This window comes from Macaca thibetana, chromosome 15 (assembly GCF_024542745.1).
Source record: "Macaca thibetana thibetana isolate TM-01 chromosome 15, ASM2454274v1, whole genome shotgun sequence".
Lineage (NCBI taxonomy): Eukaryota > Metazoa > Chordata > Mammalia > Primates > Cercopithecidae > Macaca > Macaca thibetana.
In genome coordinates, this window is record NC_065592.1 from 94,004,470 (window position 1) to 94,023,567 (window position 19,098).

The 19,098-nt window shown below is 46.5% G+C and overlaps 1 protein-coding gene and 1 long non-coding RNA gene across 9 annotated transcripts in view; one reads left to right on the top strand and one right to left on the bottom strand.

Moving 5' to 3' along the window:
• Positions 1-3,933, bottom strand: part of TLE1 (TLE family member 1, transcriptional corepressor) — a 108,227-nt gene extending 104,294 nt beyond the window's left edge. For 5 of the 7 annotated variants that reach the window (XM_050761989.1, XM_050761985.1, XM_050761987.1 and 2 more), the window contains exons 1-3: positions 2,487-2,570; positions 1,604-1,704; positions 106-169 (exon numbers count right to left, since the gene is read on the bottom strand). In XM_050761989.1, coding sequence (XP_050617946.1) covers positions 106-169; positions 1,604-1,704; positions 2,487-2,510 — 189 coding nt within the window. In that variant the 5' untranslated portion in view covers positions 2,511-2,570. Of the gene's footprint in view, positions 1-105; positions 170-1,603; positions 1,705-2,486 lie in introns of all 7 variants that reach the window. The other 2 variants (XM_050761988.1, XM_050761986.1) reach the window with 1 other exon arrangement.
• A 178-nt stretch (positions 3,934-4,111) lies between these two features.
• Positions 4,112-19,098, top strand: part of LOC126937175 (uncharacterized) — a 59,027-nt gene continuing 44,040 nt past the window's right edge. Inside the window, exon 1 of one of the 2 annotated variants that reach the window (XR_007719674.1) lies at positions 4,112-4,238. This is a non-coding gene — a long non-coding RNA (uncharacterized LOC126937175). The remainder of the gene's footprint in view (positions 4,239-19,098) is intronic. The other variant, XR_007719675.1, reaches the window with a different exon arrangement.

The window sequence follows — 19,098 nt, forward strand, 5'->3', positions numbered from 1 at the left end:
GAGAAAAAAGAATCAAGCATTTCATTAACTCACGTTTTTTATACTCTGCTAACACGTTTGCTAATATCATACGAAAAGGGAAAAAGTCGACTCTTTGATACCTACCATCACATAGTGCCTCTGCATTTCTGTCTTTTCACTTGCCAGTTTCTCACATTCCAATTTAAGGCTATGAAAACAAAACAGGCAACTTAATGTAAACATTATGTCACTTGTTTTAACATCTGCCTCACATATTTGCACTTCAAGTAAAAACACAGACCAATTTGGAAAAGCCATAAACTATCTAGGTAAACACCCAAAAGCTTTGTCCTTGCATTTAATAGGGAAAAGGAATAATGTGAACAATACGAGGTGTCCATTCAGCTACCATTCTTCTTGGTGCCTATCTGGTTAGATGACAAGAATGCAAAAAATCTGTCAGAACCTCTAACTGATTCCTCCTCATGGTCATCTGCTCCCTACCTTCCTGCATCAGTTTCTCTGGACTCCACCAAAATCCGGCCCTTGCACAATCTTCACTCTTACGCATAGACTGTGCCATCTTTGCCAACTCAAACGGTCTCTAGGTTTGAAAATCCTATCTGTTAAGTTACTCCTACAATTGCTAGTCCCTTTCAAAACCTTTGGTTTTTAAATCCCTGCCAAAATATGTCAAGTAGCTACTGCAATAAAGTGGGTTGAAGTTCTCCCTGCTGGGTAAACACGGTGTGTGCAAGTATGCCTCAAGCTGCAGAGATATTATCTACAAGTAGACAAAAGGTCAATAATCAGAAAGCCCCTGACAAAGTAAGAAAATTCACACCCAAGCCACTTCGCCTCATCTGTGTGCTTTTTCTCAAGCATGACAAAACCAAAAAATGTCAATACAGTTATTTCTGAGTTAGAATCAGGTAAAACTTCATAGGAGCAAGGGAAAGAAACTAACCTTTCTGGGAAGTTCACTATTGGCAGAGTATCTTACAAAAATGTATAAGTCCTTTGGAGGCAAGCCTCATTACTCAGAGAAACTGAGGCTGAGATGGATATAAATGTGACTCCACTCTCCCATCCTACCCAAACCAACCTGAAATGACGCCAAAGCAGGTGAGCTTTCTTCTGCACACTATTATACCCACCTCCCTCACCATCGCCAATGATGGGCAATGTTAAAAGCATCTAGCCTTCTTTAATGAACTTTGCCTCAAAAACCCAATTTTCTAGTATGGCAAACAGCGATTTCAACATGGCTTTGCTTCCCTGAACCCACACTCCAGGACTGAGACATCGATTGAACCAATGTTTCAACTCAGTCTGTTGAAAAATAAATACATGAAGCGCAAATATTGACGATTCTCATGCAACTTCTAAAGACACGAAAAAGGACTCCCTGGAACAGCAGCAAACCAGCAAAAGGAAAACAATGGGAGGAGGAGGAGACAAGAGAAGAGGCGGCCCGGGAAGAACCAGGAAAGGGGGTAACTTGAATGACAGGTCTTAACTGAGACTCCACACGCCACCGCCTGGACGCAAGAACTAAGTACAGGCGCCGCCGCCACCCGGCTGGGCGACAAGGGGCACGGGGACGCCCGCGACCACTCGCCTGGAGCGGCCAGACACGCACCTGTGATACTGCGCCTGCAGGAACTGGAATTCCTCTTTAATCCGGTCCAGGGACTCCGGGATAGTGAACTTGAAGGGCTGGCCTGCAGCCTGGTGCGGCGTCTGGGGGCGACCAGCGAGGGGGACCGAGGGACGGGAATGCGGGCGGATGAATAAAGCAGTAAGTCAGAGAAGGAAAGAACGGGTGGGACATAAACAAAAAATAAAGTTAGAAGTGGCTGAAAATGAGGCCCCAAACTCGAGTTTGCCCTTCACTTGGGGGAGGGGGAAAGTGGACCCTCCCCGGGCCCCGGCTTCTAAAGAGGCTCGGAAGCTCTTCCCAGTCTCCAGGGCGGATCGCGTTAAGTGCGCCCGGGTCACCAGGCCAAAGGGAAGGGGGCTCCCCGGCGGCCCGGTTAGACCAGGCCAGATTGTCGGTGTCGCCGCCCCTTCCCCCACGGGGGCGATAATGACCCGGAGGACCAGAAGAGAAAAACAACTCCTTTACGCTCCCCATTCCCAGAGTCGCCAGGGCCACCTCCAGACGCACCGGAACCGGGGCCGCATTGACATGTAAATAGGCGAGACGAGAAACAAAGGGGGGGCGCCCTGCCCCCCTTGGGGAAGGTTGGGGGGATATGGCTACAGGAGAGAAACCCCAGCCTTCCCCAGCGCCCCTATCCGCTCAGTATAGACGTCAAGTAGGAAGGAGCCCAAAGGGAGGGAGAAAATTCAGAGTTTCAGTCCACTCCCCACCCCAAGAGGAGAGGGCCCCAGACCTCCCCAGCCTTATGCCGCGGAGGGCGAGAGGGTCCGCCGGGCCGCCGAAGCCACCCGTCTCCCTACCGCCCGGGAGAAGCGCCTCCCCAACGCTCCTGCTCCCCCACCACCCAGCCGCGCCTCACCGGGTGCCGGCTCTGCGGGAACATCGCTCTGGCGGCGGCCGGGGCTCTGTTCCCCGGCAACTCAATTCTCCGGTCAATTTCCAACTTTAATCCCGCCGAGAAAAATTAAGCCGGGAAGCCAGGCAGAAGCGGGGAGCGCGCTGGCCACGCACGCAGGCGCGCTCGGCCGGGCGCACCGGCCACTCGGCGCCCCCAGCTGCTCCTGCTCCCGCTCCCGTCGGTGCGGGCTCCCGCCCTCAGGGCCACATTGGTGGGCGCCCCAGGCCCAGCTGCTTCGAGAACCTGCGCGGAGACGCCGGGCGCTCGGGGACTGTGCGCGGGGGCAGCGCTCCAACCCCCCGGCCTCAGCCGCCGGGGCGGGGAGGCGGGGGCGCGGTGACTCCGACCGCACTCCCCTCGGCGATCCGCGTGCGCGGCGCCAGTCCTGGGCAAACAAATCCAGACGGGCTGCTTTTCTTTGCTCTTCTCCTGGTCCGCCTCCTCTTTGGGTTTTCCCCGAGGCGGCGGCGGGCGAGATGCAGGTGGCGAGGCGGCCCCCGCTAACCCCACACAAACAAACCCGACGCTTTCGGGGCGACTCCCGCAAGACTCGGCTGCGCCTTCGGCCAGGTGCTCGCAGGCTCCCGGGACGCAAAGGGGAGCGAGGTTGAGGAAGCGGCGGAGGCTCCTGGCCGGAGAGCGAGGGATGACTAGGCGGGGAAAGTGCGGAGGGCGCGCCGGGAGGCGACTCGGCACGCCCCGTGCGACCAACACTCGGTGTTCTCCGCCGTTGCACAAACCCTCCGGGACCGACGGGGCTACTCCACCGAGAGCAGTCCAGCAACTGCCCGCTGCTCCTCGAGCCCGAGGAGCATCAGGGCGCCGCGCCTCGCGCGCACTAGCCCTGCACGGCCGGCTCGGCCGCTCTGGACCCTTCTTCCGAGCCCCTTCTTCCTCGGTCTTCTTTCTTTCCTTCCTTTACCTTCTTCTGCTTCTCCGCAAAGGGCGCTCCAGCCCGCTGCAAAGTTCTCTCACCACCCGAGGGACGACATCCACGAGATGGTAGGGAAAACAGCAGGAGTGCGCTCCGCCAATCGGCCACCCTCCCCGGCGGGCAAACTCTGCGGGCGAGTCCGGAGTAGTCACAGCGGTGGGGCTAGCGGGGGTTTTGGTCGCCGCGGGACGACGGAGGTCCGGGCTGGTGGCGCGGGTCCCGCCCGGCCGTGCGAGGGTGGGGTGGCGCAGTCGGCTGCCTCCGGGACGCGGGGCACAGAGTACCCGCCGCTGCTGCTGCTGCTGCTGCTCCTGCAGCCGCCGCTCCCACCGCCGCCGCCGCCGCCCGCGCCTCTCGCGCCGGTTACATTAACACGCGGTTTCACACTCCGGAGCTAACCAGCGCCGGCCCCGCCCAGCCCCGCTCGGGCGGGGGGCGCGAGCTCCGAGCCGGCGGGGGACGTGGGCCCAGGAGGTGGGGGGGGGGGGGGGGCAGGAGGCCCTCATCAGCCAATCGCGTGCGCTGCACCCAACGTGGGGCGCTGACGCGCGCCTCCCCGGAGCCTATGGCAGCGCAGCGCCGGACTGGCCGTTCTCCCTCCTCAGTCCTCTCGCTTCCTTCTCCGCGGTCTCCTCGGTCTCCCCTCCCACCCCGGCCCCTCCTCCGCCAGCCGCGTCCTCCCGGGCTTGGTGAGGAACTGTTCCTGGAGGAGCCGCGGGACGGCAAAACCATCCAATGGGAAGAGGCGATTCGCGGAGATTGGCACTGAAGATGGGAAGGTCGGTGGGAAGGAGAGCGGCGGGGCTGGGCTGTCAATCAAAGTAACGTGGGGCTGGCTAGAGAGCGCGCAGGAGCGCGCTAGCGGGAGGGACTGGCGAGCGTGCAGCCGAGGAAGCTGGGGGCTCGAGTTAGCAAAAAATCCTGCCACTTGCTCACTTTTCCCTTTAATGAAAATCCTCAGATCTAAGTGAAAGTAACTCAAAGACTAGCTGCGTAGTTTCTTATTGGAGGCGGAGGGGGGGTTTTGGTAATTCGAGCAAATGTGTTTTTCAGTGCTGGACCCCCTTGTTTGATGCTACTCTGAAAGTGAGGCCACATTCAAAAATACATCTGACGTTTGTTTTTCCTTGAGCTGCCTTTTTACGGATGTACGAGAGGGAGTGGACTGTGCACTTAGTTGGAAATGCGTAAATGAGCAACGGCACGGTTGGCGTAGGTACACCAGCCGCAGAGACGACTATGATGTCCTCCCACCCCACCCACCTCCTTTGCACCCAAAGTGGTAGGATTTGGTTTTTATTGCAGGATTTCAAGCCACTTTTCAAAAAGATCGTCCTGCCCCGTTTGGCGGGAAGGATTCCCAGGGTGCTGCCAGAACAAGGCACGCGTGTCCGCAGATGAGACGCTTTGCCCGGGGCGTGAAATCCCAGGTCTTCGTCTTAAAAGTCCAGACTTCGCTGTTAGGAGAGGAGGGGAGCGGCTGAGGTTTTTAGGAGCCTCTCAGCTACAAGACCAAGAGTCTGTTTCCAATTCCTGGGAACAAAGAGAGACAATGTAATAAACCAGCACTGAGACTTGAAAAACCTGTCCCGCACACCCCACCCCCATAGTCTGGGTGGTACTCCTGAGCTGAGCTGTGTGAAGAGCTAAATGGGAAGAGTTAGGTAAATGACGTGGCTACGGTTCTTATGAAGTAGAACTTGAGTTAAAAGGGATTTTGAGATTGTAATAATCAAGACACGCTGTATAATTAATGCTGAGAGTCTTCGGTTTTTGTGTATGTCTCTAAATACACCCACAGCAGAAAACCGTCAGTATTGCTGCATTTATACTTTTGTTTGTAGAACAGTCCAGTGGAGCTACTTCCACATGAGCAGTGAGTGAATAATGCTGGTTTAGCCAAACGGTGGTAACTTTTTCTATAAGGGCACATCTTGGACAAGTATTTATCTTATGTTGGAAACTAGTTAAGTTTTTGGTATTAATAACCCCCACGTTCCCATTATTTTACTTTCAAGAGACTTATGGGAAGGAGCTTATTTAAAGAGACATACATTTTATTTAAAGATGTGCTTTTACAGAGATCTTTTTCTTGAAATAGTTTTAGAAGTTGTTTTAGATAATACATTTCACTGTTGGAGTTGTTTTAAAATATGTATGGGCCGGGCGCGGTGGCTCAAGCCTGTAATCCCAGCACTTTGGGAGGCCGAGGCGGGTGGATCACGAGGTCAGAAGATCGAGACCATCCTGGCTAACATGGTGAAACCCCGTCGAGACCATCCTGGCTAACATGGTGAAACCCCGTCTCTACTAAAAATACAAAAAACTAGCCGGGCGAGGTGGCGGGCGCCTGTAGTCCCAGCTACTTGGAGGCTGAGGCGGGAGAATGGTGTAAACCCGGGAGGTGGAGCTTGCAGTGAGCAGAGATCGCGCCACTGCACTCCAGCGTGGGCGACACAGCGAGACTCCGTCTCAAAAAAAAAAAATAAAATAAAATAAAATAAAAAATAAAATATGTATGATATTGATTTATCTATAATTGCATCACTCCCAAATATCAATTATAAATGAAAAATAAGAAAGCTATTTTAGCCTGTCTGTACGAAGCCATAGTAAATTCTTAAACAAGTTGGGCATTGTAGCTTTGTTGTGTTCTCATTAAGTACAGTTGGGAAGGCGGCTGTATTATTCATTTTGCTAACATGGAGAACAAAAAAGAAGAAAGCACTGCCTCACTTTCTTTGGTTAAATTTGGTGATGATGAGAGTTTTGCTCGACATACAGGACTTTTTGGAATCATAGGACCCCAGGCCTTTAGCAACCTGTTTTCCTTGAAATCATCTAATGTACGAGCCACATATTCCAGTCTGCAGCCAATTCATCCCTTATCAGCTCCAGGACTGGATAGAAAGTGCTTGGATGCCACAAGTATGCTTGTATACATGCTGTGACAACTGGAGCAACTGATACTCCTCCGCAGCTTACCCAGGCTTTACGTGCCTGTATCTTGAATAACTGGCACACTCTCATTAAGTTTAAACAGAGCCACTAAAATATGCTTTGAGACGGGGCAAAAGTGTTGCTACTTCTCCTTTCCCCACCCCGCTGCCCTCAAAATCAGTTCTAAGGCATCTTTAAATGTTCTCTAATGTATCTACTCACAGACAATGTGTCTGCTCACCATATTCCCAGTTTGCCATGAGTAAACACTGGAAATTCTCTTTTAACTAGTCTTTCCTTGCCAATAGAGTTTGAAAACACCAGGCCTTCTGATTTCCTTATAATGTAGTATCTAGTATCTACAGATCATTATGAATTTAAAATTGGAAGGCCTTTAATTGTGCGCATAAAAATGGTTGGTTTTGGTTTTTGAAGCCTTTTCTTCCCATTTAGAGCATCGTCTGTCAGAGTGGGAGAAGGCTCTGCCCTTTTCAAGGTCATATTTTCTCCATGATTGTCATGCTGTAATAATTATACTACAAAACTCTCATCAAACTGCATTACAAATGATGGTGTTTAAACAGTCAAGTAGCTTTAATCTTATGTTTTAAATAAATAATATATGTGCAGATTGCCTACAGCCTGTTTAAAAGAAAATAGTCCTCCTTATGAAATCTATAATTTTGGTCTTCCATTTAAAGCCTGTTAACCGTAATCTTCTTTACCTTTAACATTCGTATGTCAATGATGTTTTTATGTGAAATGTATGATGCTTCCACTGGAAATTTTCTCTGAAAAACACGGTACCCTTTTTATGCTCTGCAGAGAAACACAAAGATTGTCAGCTTGTTCATTTTCTTTTGATGTATATGTGGGTATATTCCCATTCATTTGTTGCTTATTATCAAATTTTCAACTCAGCAATAGCCTAAGTAATTGCAAAAGCTAGATGTTATCTAGTACAGATACTACACAAAATAGGAAAAGTTATGGATGCTGATTGTAGCAACTAGACATCTTTTAAATCTATTACTTTTTTATTTGAAATCATAATTGTAATTTTTTTTTTTTTTTTTTTGGAGACTGAGTCTCCCTCTGTCCCCCAGGCTGAAGTGCAATGGCGCCATCTCAGCTCACTGCAACCTCTGCCTCTTGGGTTCAAGATTCTCTTGCCTCGGCCTCCCCAGTAGCTGGGACTACAGGCATGTGCCACAACACCCGGCTATTTTTGTATTTTTAGTACAGACGGGGTTTTGCCATGTTGGCCAGGCTGGTCTCGAACTCCTGACCTCGTGATCTGCCCGCCTCAGCCTCCCAAAGTGCTGGGATTACAGGTGTGAGCCACCACGCCTGGCTAATAATTATAATTTTTAAAAGACCACTTTTGTTGTGTTCTCTTCATTTTAGCTGAGAATTATTGCTAATTTTCTCATTTCCTTTTTTTTTTTTTTTTTTTTTTTTTTTGAGTCAGAGTCTCTCTCTGTCACCCAGGTTGGAGTGCAGTGGTTGTGATCTCAGCTCATTGCAACCTCCACCTCCCAGGTTCAAGCGATTCATGTGCCTCAGTCTTCTGAGCAGCTGGGATAACAGGCATGCACCACCATGCCCGGCTAATTTTTGTATTTTTAGTGGAGACAGTGTTTCACCATGTTGGCCAGTCTGGTCTCGAACTTCTAACATCAGGTGATCCGACTGCCTTGGCCTCCCAAAGTGCCAGGATTACAGGCATGAGCCACCCTGCCCCACGTTTTCTTTTTCTTTTTTTTTTAATTGAGAGTTTTCTTAAACCTAAGAATGTAAGGTCCAGAAGAATTGTTCCCAGCATTGCTTTGTAATCTTTTTCTCCCCCACCCCTTTACCAAAGAAAAGGACAAGATGGACGTGGAGGTGGAGGGAAGAAGGCAGAGAAGGAAAAAAAAAATCAGTAGCAGATCCATGCAGCAGTAAAACCTCAAATAAAATCACTTCCAAAGAATCTCTTGCGGTTTCACACAATATGGTAAAATTAGAGATTGCAGGAAACCAACTAAATTAAACTGGGAGCATTTGAAGAGAAATGAGCAGACTTTATGAAAATGACACATTGACTGACCAGTATGCTTTTTTATCAACAATTTCTTTGTTAAGACGAAGATCAAAGGAACCTGCATATGTTTTCATTTTGTTCTAACTAGAAAATTACATCCAGATGTTTAATAGGCATTTGGTTGGTTTTTCAGCATTGATTAGATATGTTGGTTCTGTTTGCTTACAAGTGCAGCCGGATCATTAGCTAATGCAAAGAAATGTTTGCTGTGAGTTGCTAATTAGGGCTTTTGGAAACCCTCCATGCTCAAGAACAATTTGTACAGTGGCCAGAAGAACTTGTGGGACTTGGGGAAGTTGTTCTCCCTTCTCTGTCAGAGTGGGGAGAAGCAGACAGTCCTATTCCCTAATCTCCCTTTGCCTAGGGGGATTGCGATGAGATCCCCAAGGATTGGAGTGCAAATAAATTAGGAAGAGACCACACAGGCACTCCCAAACACGGAGAGATAAATGTGCTCTTTCTGGAACCACCACTGTGCGGTCTTTTGAGGTGGGGGGAGCGAACATCTAAAACGCTGGATATTAACATGTGGAAGATGCTTGGTGCTAATGTTATCAAATACACAGCATTTTTAAGTATACTTTAGAGACAGATGGGAAAGCCCTTTATGATAAACGAGTGTACTTGAATTCATTACTGTAGTACTTATAATTAAAAATGTCTCCTTTGCAATTTCAGTACTTTCACAGGATACGAGAGACCAAGCTTGGGAACTAGAAGGCTGGGGAGAGCGAAAGGAGTGAGGGAGAGGAATTTTGGAAGCCAGGGTGAGCCTGGGAGGAAATGCAGTGTTTACTTTCACAGCCCACCCATTCGTTTACCTTGTTAAAGCCCCAGAACTTGTACAAGATTAGCTATTCACTCAGTATTCAAATAAACTGTTTGGGAATTTGAGGAACCAGGCGGATAAACTTCTTAGCCCACCAATCACGTTTTTAAAAATGCTTGACTGTGTCTGAGGCCTGCAGAAGAACACCACCTCAGCTGTGGCCGAACTTCTGTTTATTTAAGTCTATATTTCGAGAAAGATGTCAGTCTAAAATAGCATGTGTTTATAAGCAATCATAGGAGTGCAGATATAAATCCCATTGTACCACGTTCTTCTGCCTATTAATGCCCCTTCTACTCCTAAGTCTGTTTATATCTCTCCCCCGCCGCCCCCCCGCAACGGAGTCTTGCTCTGTCACCCAGGCTGGAGTGTAGTGGTGTGATCTCGGCTCACTGCAACCTCCGCCTCCCAAGTTCAAGCAATTCTTCTGCCTCAGCCTCCCGAGTAGCTGGGATTACAGGCACCCACCACCACACCCGGCTAATTTTTGTAGTTTTTGTAGAGACGAGGTTTCACCGTGTTGGCCAGGCTGATCTCGAACTCCTGACCTCGTGATCTGCCTGCCTTGGCCTCCCAAAGTGCTGGGATTACAGGCGTGAGCCACCACACCCGACCAAGTCTGTTTACAAGTAATGCACATGTACGGCACACTCCTATGTGTTAATGTTACCTGATTAATTTGGGATTTTCACACTAATAGCATATATTCATGATTAGTTTCTTTGAAGTAGTTCAAGCAGAGAGCCTTTCTGCCAGAGCTTTCCCTGTCTACAAGCGAGATGCCCCAGAAAAGCAAGAACAGTATTTTGCGGCTTGATGAAACACTGCCTGGAGTTCAGACCATAATAAAAGATCTCAGTGAAGTTTGCCCTCCCCCTCTTTTCTTTTCTTTTCTTTTTTTTTTTTTTTTTTTTTTTTTTTTTGTGACGGAGTCTAGCTCTATTGCCCAGGCTGGAGTGCGGTGGTGCAGTGGCGCCATCTCGGCTCACTGCAACCTCAGCCTCCTGGATTCACACCATTCTCCTGCCTCAGCCTCCCAAGTTGCTGGGATTACAGGCGCCTGCCACCACGACCGGCTAATTTTATGTATTTTTAGTAGAGATGGGGTTTCACCATGTTAGCCAGGATGGTCTCGATCTCCTGAGCTCGTGATCTGCCCACCTCAGCCTCCCAAAGTGTTGGGATTATAGGCATGAGCCACTGCGCCCAACCTCCTTTTTATTAACCCGTTCTAAAGTCTGAGAAAAGTTGGGATCATACGCTTTTTTTAATTCATTTAGTTTAGCATTTAGCTCGACTGAAGCTGAAGAGCATTTGGTAGACAAAAGAAAAAAGTAAAGGAAGCACCTCTGATGCTCCTTCCTACATATTCACATAACAAGAGCGGACCTGGGCCCCTTAACATTCTCTGCTGAGCCGCCTTTGCTGCAGGCCCAGGACTTGCTGGGAAATCAACTTTACACCGAGACATCTTTCCTTTCCTTTAAACGCTTTCACTTTGGCAGTATCATTTAAATAACTTTTCTTCCTGAAGCTAGCCATATCATTGAAGGGTTAAAACTTGAGTTCAACTAATTGATGATCTCTAGATGTTCTTCACAGCTGAGGGCAGGTGAACTCTGGGGATGGGAGGGGACTAGAGTGCAAGATATTCCAGATACCTTCACGTTTCCAGAACGGAAGGTTTAAGTCTAGATGAGCAAGTTAAATGGAATAAATACAGAATGCTGGGACATTCTACAAGACAGCTAGCCTGAGCTATTTAAAAAGTTAATGTCAAGAGAGACAGAGAGGAGAGAAGTAGGGAAGGACTATTCCTTAAAAACAAAGATATATAATGAAAATGCAATGTGTAAATCTTTATTGGCTCTTGGATTAAAAAAAAAAAAAAAAACATGCAAGATGTCTTGGGCAACTTTAATTTGGACTGGATATTATAGATAGTATAGAATTAGGGTTGGCTTTTTTTGATGTTAGAGTATTGTGGTTATTTTGGAGGATGTTATTCTGAGAAGATAAATGGTGAAACATGCAACTTCAAATAACACCTACAACTGCAAATAAGAAGTGTATGTAGAGAGAGAAAAAGAAAGCGAATTTGGCAATGTGTTAACCATTACAGAATTTCAGGATAATGTCTATAGCTGTTCATTTTACTATTCTTTCAGTATTTCTATGTTTGAAAATTTTTCATGATGAAAAGTCTGGGAAAACAATTCTAGGTTCATTGTCTACATCTCTTTTTTTTTTTTCATGTATTATAATGGAATTCACTTCATAGTTAAAAGATTTACTTGTAATGTTTCTAATTAAAAAAAAAAAAAAAAGTATGAGGCGAGCCGCGGTACTCACGCCTGTAATCCCAGTACTTTGGGAGGCTGACGCTGGTGGATCACGAAGTCAGTTCAAGACCAGCCTGGCCAACATAGTGAAACCCTGTCACTACTAAAAATACAAAGAATTAGCCGGGTGTGGTGGCGGGTGCCTGTAATCCCAGCTACTCGGGAGGCTGAGGCAGGAGAATTGCTTGAACCCGGGAGGCAGAGGTTGCAGTGAACCAAGATTGTGCTACTGCACTCCAGCTTGGGTGACAGAGCGAGACTCCGTCTCAGGAAAAAAAAAATATATATATATATATATATATGAGAAAATGATTTTTTTCCCGATCATGGGAGAACTGTCATACTAATAACCAAAGTATTACCAGTGTTTTTGCTCTGGATCTTTTAGTAGTTTTATTATTTATGCTATTTTATTTTTGTTTGGTTTTCTTCAGGAGTCCCAAATGTCCATTAGTTACCAATTAATATAAAATGAAAATTTTTTTTTTTTTTTTTGAGACGGAGTCTTGCTCTGTAGCCCGGGCTGGAGTGCAGTGGCCGGATCTCAGCTCACTGCAAGCTCCGCCTCCCGGGTTTAGGCCATTCTCCTGCCTCAGCCTCCGGAGTAGCTGGGACTACAGGCGCCCGCCACCTCGCCCGGCTAGTTTTTTGTATTTTTAGTAGAGACGGGGTTTCACGGTGTTAGCCAGGATGGTCTCGATCTCCTGACCTCGTGATCCGCCCGTCTCGGCCTCCCAAAGTGCTGGGATTACAGGCTTGAGCCACCGCGCCCGGCGAAAATCTTTAAATACATTAGGGCATTACATTAACAATCCTCTAAAGCATTGTTTTATGATCCATAAATCTCAAAATCACCAGAAAATCTGTTATAAAATAAAGAGGAAAACTGTTTTATGTTAAGAATAAGGCAATAGCAAATAAATTTTAATTCCTTTATTCCTTTTCTTCTTTTTTTTTTTTCTTTTTCTTGAGGCTGAGTTTCACTCTTGTTGCCCAGGCTGGAGTGCAATGGTGCAATCTTGGCTCACTACAACCTCCACCTCCTGGATTCAAGTGATTCTCCTGCCTCATCCTCCCAAGTAGATGGGATTACAGGCATGCGCCACCACACCCAGCTAGTTTTCTATTTTTAGTAGAGATGGGGTTTCACCATGTTGGTCAGGCTTGTCTTGAACTCCCAACCTCAGATGATCCACCCGTCTTGGCCTCCTAAAGTACTGGGATTACAGGCGTGAGCCACCATGCCCGGCCTTTTTTTTTTTTTTTTTTGAGATGGAGTTTTGCTCTTGTTGCCCAGGCTGGAGTGCAATGGCGCCATCTCAGCTCACTGCAACCTCCTCCTCCCAGGTTCAAGTGATTCTCCTGCCTCAGCCTCCCGAGTAGCTGGGATTACAGGCATGCAGCACCACACCGGACTACTTTTGTATTTTTTTTTTTTTTTTTTTTGAGACGGAGTCTGCTCTGTCGCCCAGGCTGGAGTGCAGTGGCCGGATCTCAGCTCACTGCAAGCTCCACCTCCCGGGTTTACGCCATTCTCCTGCCTCAGCCTCCCGAGTAGCTGGGACTACAGGCGCCCGCCACCTCGCCCGGCTAGTTTTTTGTATTTTTTTTTTAGTAGAGACGGGGTTTCACCGTGTTAGCCAGGATGGTCTCGATCTCCTGACCTCGTGATCCGCCCGTCTCGGCCTCCCAAAGTGCTGGGATTACAGGCTTGAGCCACCGCGCCCGGCCTTACTTTTGTATTTTTAATAGAGACGGAGTTTCTCCATGTTGGTCAGGCTGGTCTCGAACCCCCAACCTCAGGTGATCTGCCTGCCTCAGCCTCCCAAAGTGCTGGGATTACAGGCATGAGCCACAGCACCCAGCCCCTTTATTTCTATTATGAATAGTTGTTTTGCTAGCCTTTTCATCATTTGACCTAGCAGTGAAACTTATAAATTGTTAGATTTTTAAATTTCCTTAATATTTTGAAATGTAATGCTGATGCAGATTATTGCTGTGTACCAAGCTTTAAATATTACTCATGAAAAGAAATGAAAATAGCACTAAATCTTGGACACTGAAGTTGCGCTCATGCAGAATCACAAGGGCACATATTTATGATGTGCTAATAAATAAATAGTTTTCCAGAAAAGTTGTGAAAACGACAAGGCATAATCTGAGAGGTGACAGTTGAGATATCCCGTCTATCAATTCTTTTTCCCTTTAATCATAGCTTTTTAGTATGTTGTGTTTTTCCTATCACCATTATGTTTATTGAAGGGAAAACTTTCTGTGACATTAGTAAACAGATTCTAGCGAGTGAACAGATTAAATCTTCAATTTGTGATGTAAAATTTGAGTGCCTAAAAGGAGAGGCAAATATGAAAATACTGGGAAACCAGGACTTTTCACACATGGTGATAAATCCATCCATCCAATACTTCGAGACACCATCCACATAGCTAATTATTATGTAAAACGAAACCATGAAAAGAACTGATGCTTCTCCATGACAGTAGATGCCCCAGGGGAACAGAATTCCCATCCTGGTTTCCCCTATTTGCAGCCTCCACACTTCAGAGGAACTAGCAAGTTACAATTGGCACTTGAAAAAGTGTTACAAAACACTGACAAGTATTAGGGAAACGTTGATTAATGTAAACAGCCTGCCTCAAGGAATGATACCTTTCTTAAGAAAACCAGTTTTCAATTCGCATTTGTATGTGCAGGTAAATGCAGTGAGTGTTTGAAGAGAAGTGATTTTTGCCTTTGCTGGAGAGAAGAGAGGATTATCATATTTACATCTTAACTTTCTGAAAATTTGAAAAAAGAATTGACAGACTGAAAGTCAATAGGCCCAAAAAATGAAGGAAATTCTGACATATGCTACAACATGGATGAACCTTGAGGACGTTATGCTAAGTTAAATAAGCCCGTCACCAAAAAACAAATGCCAAATGCTGCCACTTACATGAGGGGCCTATAGTAGCACGTTCTTGGAGGCAACAGTAGAATGGTGGTTGCCCAAGGCTGGGAGTAGGGGGTAAAGGAGAGTTCTTATTTAATGGTTATGGAGCTTCAGCTTTGCAGGGTGAAACAGTTCTGTGGATGGATGGCAGTGATGGTTGCACAACAACATAAATGCACTCGGTGGCACCGAACTGTATGCTTGAAAATGGGTAAGATGGCCAGGTGCAGTGGCTCACACCTGTAATCCAGCAATTTGGGAGGCCGAGGCAGGTGGATCCCTTGAGACCAGGAGGTGGAGACCAGCCTGGCCAACATGGCGAAAACCCGTCTCTACAAAAAAACGCAAAAATTAGCTGGGCATGGTCCCAGCTACACGGGAAGGCTGAGATGGGAGAATCGCTCAAGCCCAGGAGGCAGAGGTTGCAGTGAGCCCAGATTGCACTGCTGCATTCCAGCCTGAATGATAAAATGAGATTCTATCTTTAAAAAAAAAAATTAATAAGATGGTAAATTAGGCTGGGTGCAGTGGCTCCCACTTTGGGAGGCCGAGGTGGGCGGATCACAAGGTCAGGAGTTGTATACCAGCCTGGCCAACATAGTGAAACCCTGTCTCTACTAAAAATACAAATATTAGCCGGGCATGGTGGCACGTGCCTGTAGTCTCAGCTACTCAGGAGAATGAGGCAGGAGAATCGCTTGAACCCAGGGGACAGAGGTTGCAGTGAGCTGATATCGCGCCATTGCTCTCCAGCCTGGGCAACAAAAGCAAAACTCCATCTCAAAAAAAAAAAATAAAAAAAAAAAGTGAGATGGTAAATTTTATGTTATCTATATTTTACCACAATCTAAAAAAAAAAAAAAAAAAAAAAAAAAAAGTCAATGGGATTCCTTTTTCTCATGTACCAGTTTTATTTTAATTTGGATTCTCATCCTATTCATTTTCTATTTATTTATTTATTTTTGAGATGTAGCCTAGCTCTGTCACCCAGACTGTGCAGTGGCGCCATCTCGGCTCACTGCAACCTCCGCCTCCTGGGTTTAAGCAATTCTCCTGTCTCAGCCTCCTGAGTAGCTGGGATTACAGGCCCATGCCGCCACGCCCGGCTAATTTTTGTAGTTTTAATAGAGACGGGATTTCACCATGTTTGCCAAGCTGGTCTCGAACCGCAGACAAGTGATCCACCCAACTCGGCCTCCCAAAGTGCTGGGATTACAGGCATGAGCCACCACGCCCGGCCTGCATGACATTTTTAAAAGATTTGTTTTGTTTTGTTTTGGTTTTGTAGAGATAGGGTTTCTCTAAATTACCCAGGCTGATCTGAAACTCCTGGCTTCAAGTGGTCCTCCTGCCTCAGCTTCCCAAAGTGCTAGGTTTACAGCATGAGCTATCATGCCCAGCCCCTAGCCTATAATTTTTTATTAGGCACTGACTATGTGCCAGACGCTGTTCTAAGTAGTTTACATGTTAATATGACCTAATTTACTGTACACATCATTTCTATTAGGTAGGCACTGTTATCATCCCTATTTCACTGAACAGGAATCTGGGGCCCAGTACTTTCCTAGAGTCACAAGCAGGAGAGCTGGGTGTCCCATCCTGGTGCTCTAGAGAGCTCACTAGCAGCCAGTAGCCACAGCTGACTTCTTAGCTATTCTTCCAGTGCCATTTCTTCCTCTGTTCTCACATTCCCCATGGATCTACTGATAGAAAAATGTATATATGTACTTTCCCCACAAGCTTGGTAGGATTTCTCTTGGTACTTTTGAGGTGAAGTAGATACTTTAAGAATTCATATTCCTGCAAATAGAACTAACAGCTGCCTCAGGGCTCTAGAACTGTGTCTGCCAGTGGAAAAACATGGCCACCTTCAGTTGTGTGCTTTCTGAGAACACCCAATTCATGCCCTAAATTCCAGTTCCACAAAGAAAGGAAGGCTGATTTACAACTTTGTAAATGCTACAATTAAGGGGGGGTGGGGGGGAGAGCAGAAGATTATCTGTCATCTGTCCATGTATCTATTTATCTATCTATCTAAAGTTCTGCAATTAAAATGGTTTGGGATGATCTTGGTAATAGTAGACATGTAGTCTGAGTACTAGTGTCACATTTGGAAACATTTGGTCTGCTGAATGTCAATGGATGTGTTTCTAGCCTGCAATGCCCTCTTGAAATCAATAGCTTTAAAGATCTTTAACCATGAACTGTAGTAAGAAGTAAATTTTAGGCTGGCCGTGGTGGCTTACTCCTGTAATCCCAACACTTGGGGAGGCCGAGGCGGGCAGATCACCTGAGGTCAGGAGTTCAAGACCAGCCTGGCCAACATGGTGAAACCCTGTCTCTACAAAAAATACAAAAACTAGCCAGGCATGATGGCGGGTGCCTGTAATCCCAGATACTACGGAGGCTGAGGCAGGAAAATTGCTTGAACTGGGGAGGCGGGGGTTGCAGTGAGCCAAGATCACACCATTGCACTCCAGCCTGGGCGACAGAGCAAGACTCAGTCTCAGAAAAAAAGAAGTACATTTTAAACATCTCAAATGAACCTTGTGCACATATACACACAAATACAGGTTGCAACACACAATTTTAAAACATTCCTTTAAATTACGCTATAGGATTTTTCAATTTGATTATTAACCCTCTAGCTTGGAAAGCTATTGTCCTCAAAACCAGGTTCTCATGGAAAATGGCAACATAGTCTGCTCAATAATGTCAGAACAGATTTTTCTTTCCTTTATCCCTTTTGCAATGAGAAGTCGTAATCCCTGCCTTTGGTGAAGTTACCCTTAAATTCCAAATCAATAGGATTCAAAGCTCTTCAGAGAATTTCTGAGTAACTCTGTAGTCGCTCCCTTCCCTGCTGGCTCTTTTCTGCCTTGAGGCCCCCACCTGCACCCCCAATCTCAGCACCCCTCTCCTGTCTGCCACATCTGATGGCATCTCTCAGCTGCCTCCGTGCCCATCTACTCACCCCAAGCCTAGAGTGGTCCAAAAAAAGAGAACCAGGCTCGGAGACAGAGGGTCTTGAAAAGGAATTCCTCCCTACCCCTTACTAGATTGACCTTGGGCAAACAACTGCTGCTCTCTGGGCCTCAGTTTCCTCACTTATAAAATAAGGATAATAACACAGTCTCTCAAGGTGGTTTCTTGGACTGAAAGAGGAGAAGTGAGATACGGTAGTAAAGTAATTAACACAGTGTTTAACTTTGTGAACATTATTCCCTTTCCTTTTTTTGCCTGAGGCATGTTGAAGGCCCTGTCTGAGGTCAGCAGGTGCTGGGAAAATAACACCCTTACTAGAGATGCATCCTGGACAATCACAGGGCAGCATGGACTCCAAAAATAATGTTCTGTGAAACTTTAGTCCAATCACGGCCCAAAACTCCAGGGTCCAAGAAGGACATCATCATGGTATTTCTCGGGGGCAGGATAAATGGATCTCAGGGAAAGGCAGGAGCCAATGACCTTGAATACCCTCCCACCCCCTATCCATTCATAGACTGTTTCATACTCATGAAAAAACAGCACTAGAGGCTGGGCACGGTAGCTCATGCCTATAATCCCAGTACTTTGAGAGGCCGAGGTGGGTGGATCACTTGAGGTGAGGAGTTGGAGACCAGCCTGGCCAACAGGTGAAACCCCGCCTCTACTAAAAATACAAAAATTAGCTGAATGTGGTGGCGCATGCTTATAGTCCCAGCTACTTAGGAGGCTGAGGCCAGAGAACTGCTTGAACCCATGAGGTGGAGGTTGCAGTGAGCCAAGATCGCGCCACTGTACTCCAGCCAGGGCGACAAAGCCAAGACCTTGTCTCAAAAGAGAAAAGAAAGAAAAGAAAGAAACTAGAAATGCAAACTTTCAAACTTTGGGTGAGAGGGCAAGGAAAACAAAGAATGAACAGTATACATCAGCTATTTTTGGTGACTACTGCCCTGAGTTGCCCATTTACATAATATAATAAGAATGAAATGGTGCTAATCTGAGAGGTTAATGGAATCAGATCTCACATATGCTCTCCTTGAATGTCATGCCATCTCACCCAATGAATATTAAGTTGTATGTTAGAAAGAGCTTGAGAAACACATATAGAAATTAGGAAGTGAATTAGATATCAGCTGGATTCTTTTTAGGAATATGATCTGGTCTAGTATTCATTTTGAACTGGGAACTTTCCATTTTTCCTCCTGGAGATTTTCCTTTCACATCATCAATTTTATTAGTGATGGTTGAGGTCTCTCAAATCTGTGAATAAGGTTTAGTGAGAATTGATGAGCCCTGGTTAAATAAGAATTCTAATGGCTATGGGTTGCCGCTATGTGGTAGAAGTCAAACTCAATTATCTTTTCTTTTTTTTCTCTCTTTTTTTTTTTTTTTTTTTTTTTGAGATGAAGTCTATCTCTGTCACCTTGGCTGGAGTGCAGTGGCGGGATCTCAGCTCACTCCAGCCTCCGCCTCCCAATTCAAGCGATTCTCTTGCCTCAGCCTCTCA